A 5,000-nucleotide genomic window follows, 5' to 3' on the forward strand; every position below is an offset into this window, starting at 1 on the left:
CTTTGATATTGAGGTAACTTATTGCTAAGGAGATTCAACTTAGGATCAAAACACTCCTATTCTAATTTAAGTTTATCATAAGAGAATTTTTCATTAAAGATTTATGTCTCACTGCTTGAATATTAGAGCATTTGACTTTTTTTCAATCTATATAATGATTTATATATTCTCCTGTGGTTTATAGGATTTTGTATTCTTTTCAGAGTCTAAGGGAGGAGTGAGCTACGTGCCGACTCGTAGATTGGAGCAAAGTGAGTTCTGTTGATATTTTTATTTAAAAGTGGTCATTTGTCAAATTTTCATATGTACATACATTTGTTATGTTAAAATGTGCATGCCGCGTTAAAAATATTTCCACTTACAATGCCATTAAGAAAATCCTTTGCTGTTAATAATGAAAAATCTGGAAAACGACAAAATTAAATCTTGCTTACCGATTTCTTACATCATGAAAAGACACTAAGCGGATTTAACATTTCCGTTATTGGCTAGATATGTCTTTTGATTTATCAATAACTTTGATGGATTTTAGAATAGATGTTGAAATTAAGATATTACAACTGAATGGAGTCTGGGATTTATAAAGTTTTATGAAAAAGTTTAATCAATGAATATTGGTGTTGAATGGCTTATTTTACTAAAGAGATATATCTTGTTAAAGACTTACAAATAGAAAAAAATCCTTTGAGGGATTAAAGGCCTATGCAGAAATTTCATGTTAAGTGGTAACTTTTAAATCTGTAAGCATAGAATTTGTGCAAAATGTGTAATGAAAAGTGTAGTTGGATATTAATCCTGGGGCATAACAGACATTACATTAACGATATTAGGTGTAGTCATCGAACAATTCTCCATTAATAAGAATCAAGATATTATGAAAATGTAGCAAAATTTTGATCTCTATTGTGGAACAGAGACTTCTTTCGAGCTGTCTCTTGGTTAGAAGTGTGGCTAAACACATTAGCAGATGTTTCCATTCCTGAAATAACATTTTCCAAGGACCAGAAGTTCGGGAGGGTTGGTTGTGCCTAGGAAAGAAACACTGGCTTTACTCGCTCAACAGTCTGCTAACTTAAGGGATAACTTGCTGTTGAAGTACGAAACTGTTCTTGGTTTGTGGAAGTGGGTTGCTGATCTCTCTCTCTCTCTCTCTCTCTCTCTCTCTCTCTCTCTCTCTCTCTCTCTCTCTCTCTCTCTCTCTCTCTCTCTCGTGGAAAAGATGTAATGCTGTTTCAGTTATGTATGGACTGTACCCGTGTAAAGGATTGCTGTTGGACCCTTCGTTCTTTCGGAAGAGCAAAGTCAAGGCATCAGCAAAGAAGTAGCTATTAATAGATAGGATATGCCAATCCACCATGTTGTTTCCTTGAAGATCTCAAGTGTTAAAATGGAAATGTCCAAGTGTGTGAGAATGGCCAGGACTGCATCATCAGTTACGAGAAGCCCAGTCCTTTACCAAACTACAATGAGAAGTTGTACCTTCTTGTTGAATGGCCTTGAATCTTCCCAATCCTTTTAGCACTCTGTTCAAATCCCAATCACAGAAACAGGCAAGCACAAGAGGTACAGGGAACACTTAAGGAAGGAAGTCCCCCTCGCTCACTGCCATGAGTAGGGCATTCCTTTTGTGACATAGAACAATACGAGCCAGAACCCAGCACTCTTGTGTCTTTTGGGACAGTCACAGACTATTATTGAAGAACTGTCCCTTCATCCATCTCGTAAGTTGATCTTGTTTGTATCTTACTTTTCATTTTCGTTCTAAACTCTGTCAGCAGAGAAGAATAGGCTAGGTGTTTTTTTTTTTTTTTTTTTTTTTTTTTTGTGATGATTCAATGTTTTTGCTGGCTGATTAGTCGACAGCTGGTTGGAGATCTATAATGAATCATTCCCTGTTAATCGAGTCTGTTTCATGAACTGTTTTTAAGATGAAAAATCCAGGTGTTGTGTTGGCTTGAATTTGAGATGCTAGTTTGAAGCTTTTTGTAGGCACAAAAAAATCCTATTTTCAAATATCCATCCATCAGGCTTCTGAGAAGCACCTTTTATTTGTTCACAAAATGGCTGTTTATCAGTTCACGTCTTTGCCCTTTAGCCTGACAACAGTTCCTCAAGGGTTTCTGATATTGTTCGCCTTGGTTTCAACTTTGAGTCATGCATATTTGTGCACCTTTTGTGTTATCTCAACAATTGATGAAGTTTGTAATTAGTCACATTTGCTAAAATACAAGATGATCTCTTTGCATTTTGTCGTGATCTGATAAATTGAAAGACACTGTTGTAGTTGCTCATGTCTTCAGATTTTGGGAGGGGACATTGCAGTTCCTTTCTCAATAGAAACCACCTGCTCAACTCTGGTGAACTTTCTTCAGTTATATGCCATGCGTAGAGAAGGATGTCCAAAGCAGTACTGGTTGACTTTCAACAATCCTTCTGATCTCCCTGTAACCCTCAGTCTGTGCTGAGGGAAGATCTCATATGGCAGCTAGATGACAAGACCTTCTTGCTGGGAGTATTGTTGAATTTCCTTCCTCTGGAGATCCTTCTGTTCTCGGATGCATTGAAGGAGTGGGGGAGGAGCACTCAACTGGAGGACTTAATTACTGTATAAAAGTAGATGGTGAACAAGCTTCACCTGTTCATTGTTTTAGATATGCAGGCACCATTGGTTACTGCAAACATTTTGAGAATGGATGATGGGCCATTAATTAGTGTTGATAGGCAACAACACTTGAAGTGGCATATTACAATAGATGGGGCCAGTGGACTCCCTTACCTTTGCATATGGGCCTGTCAGGTGCACAAGTTGGTGTATTTCCACTCCATTGAACAGTCAGTCAGTTACATTCTGGGCATAACGAATATTGCAGCAGACTAGGTCCATCACCAGTGTCATTGTAGGGACAGAGTGGCCTCTACAGCTACATCCTCCTATAATGAGAAAACTATCTGCAATCTCTAAATCATAATCACGATTTGTTCACCCCATGGTTAAACAGAGAGTTTTGGTGTTATTCATTCCTTTTCCGAACAGTGTCTTTTAATGAAGGATACCTTAAAACACTATTGGAATCTTTCAAATATTTATACCTTCCTCCCTACCATAACCAGATCAGTACAGTCAAGTGAACTTTCATGCATTGATCAACCCAGTACTCAGGATAATGCGGGTTGTATATCATTTGATAATCTAATGAATTGCAAATCTTAGAAAATAGGTAAGAAAAATTCTTAAATTGTTCATATTTCAGATATTTTTATATTAAAGATGTGAAGACATCTTATGATAGAAGTACTAGGAAGAAAGAATTGCCTAAGAACATGCTTTTTTTTCGCCTTATTTTATTAGCTTTGAATGTATCAGGTCGACGTTGAAATTATTCAGACCTAAGATAACTCTTACTAGAGGTGACTTAACTTACCAGCACCCTCTATCACACTGTTTTTGATATGTGTGAAATATATTAATCCTTTTTTCACGGGTTACATACAGTAATATACGTATTTCATAGCCACGATGAGATCCTCACTTTGTTAATTTTCTTAACACTTTTGAATATGCTTATCACTACAAACTACAGTGATGACCGAATGGGAAATACACTGAGGAACTTTTTACCTATGGGAAGGAGGCAGGAATTGAATCTGTGCACTAAAAGCTAAAGTGAACATAACATTAGGCTCCAAACTATGAAAATACCCAATAAGTCTAGTTCACTTGGTGTGTTCAACTGTTCGTATACATTTTGATACATTTTGATATAGGTGACTTGACTTATCAGCATAATGTTATCATATTTTGGTGCTTTTACCAGAAGAGGTTAAGACAGACAAGTCACAGAATAGGTGAAGCAGGAAAGGTGACAATATGCACGCAAGATATGAAAGCAAAGGTTGGAATATATGAGATGGTTGTTGAACCAACTGTCTTTTATGGAAGTGAATGATGGATGCTAAATACAAATAAAGAGAAGAAAGTTATGAGCTTTAAAACTGAAGTGTTTATGTGTTATGTGTGATATGAGAATTGAAATGGTGAGAAATTTGGCGATAATAAACTGGTTGTAAAATTTGAATGGCCTTTTTTAGATGGGTTATTTATATGGAATGAATGTCGAATGCTAGGCTGGTGGAAAGAGTATGCAATTCAGAAGTTTTAACTGGAAGAAAAGAATGAAGACCCGAAAATTTCTAGATATATGTGATAAGTATTTACTATTATTATTATTATTATTATTTTATTATTATTATTATTATTATTATTATTATTATTATTATTATTATTATTATTATTATTAGCTAAGCTACAATCGTAGTTGGAAAAGCATATACTATAAGCCTACAGGCCCCAACGAAATGAACCCAGTGAAGACAGGAAATAAGGAAACACTGAATAGTGTGCCTGAATATAACCCAAGACTGTGCAAGACTACAGTACAAAGGCTATGACACGACCCAAGACTAGAGAACAATTGTTAGATTTTGGAGTGTGTTTCTCCTAGAAGAGCTGCTTACCATAACTAAATTCTCTCTTCTATCCTTACCAATTTGAAACAGCCACTGAACACTTACGACGCAGTAGTTAAACCCCCGAATGAAGAATAATTAGGTAAGCTTAGTGTTGTCAGGTGTATGAGGAAAGAAGAGTATGCATGAAGAATAGGATAGACTATTCGGTGTAAGTGCAGGCAAAGGGAAAAAGAGGCGTAACCGGAGGGATCCAATTTGATACTATCTGGCCAGTCAAAGGACCCAATTATTCTGGTGCCTTGGTCAACCTACTGCCAACAAAAAAGTGAAGGTCTTGATATTAAAGAATTCATTAGAAAGGAGAGAAGATGGGAGTGAAAGATCACATTGTGTCAGAATTCGACATGCTGCTAATGAACATTTTGTACGTGTGTAGGAAACAGTAAATATTGGGATGGTTCGTTGCATTGGAGGTTCAACCACCACTTTCAAAATTAAGTTTGGATGAAATCTTGAACATACTTGATTTT

At 36.3% G+C, this 5,000-nt stretch overlaps 1 protein-coding gene across 2 annotated transcripts in view; it reads left to right on the plus strand.

The window, feature by feature from the left end:
* Nucleotides 1–5,000, plus strand: part of LOC137642626 (kelch-like protein diablo) — a 176,743-nt gene that overhangs the window by 63,544 nt on the left and 108,199 nt on the right. For both annotated transcript variants that reach the window (XM_068375336.1, XM_068375337.1), the window contains exon 3: nt 204–251. In XM_068375336.1, the coding sequence (XP_068231437.1) occupies nt 204–251 (48 nt within the window). The remainder of the gene's footprint in view (nt 1–203; nt 252–5,000) is intronic.

This window comes from Palaemon carinicauda, chromosome 6, assembly GCF_036898095.1.
Source record: "Palaemon carinicauda isolate YSFRI2023 chromosome 6, ASM3689809v2, whole genome shotgun sequence".
Classification (NCBI taxonomy): Eukaryota; Metazoa; Arthropoda; class Malacostraca; order Decapoda; family Palaemonidae; genus Palaemon; species Palaemon carinicauda.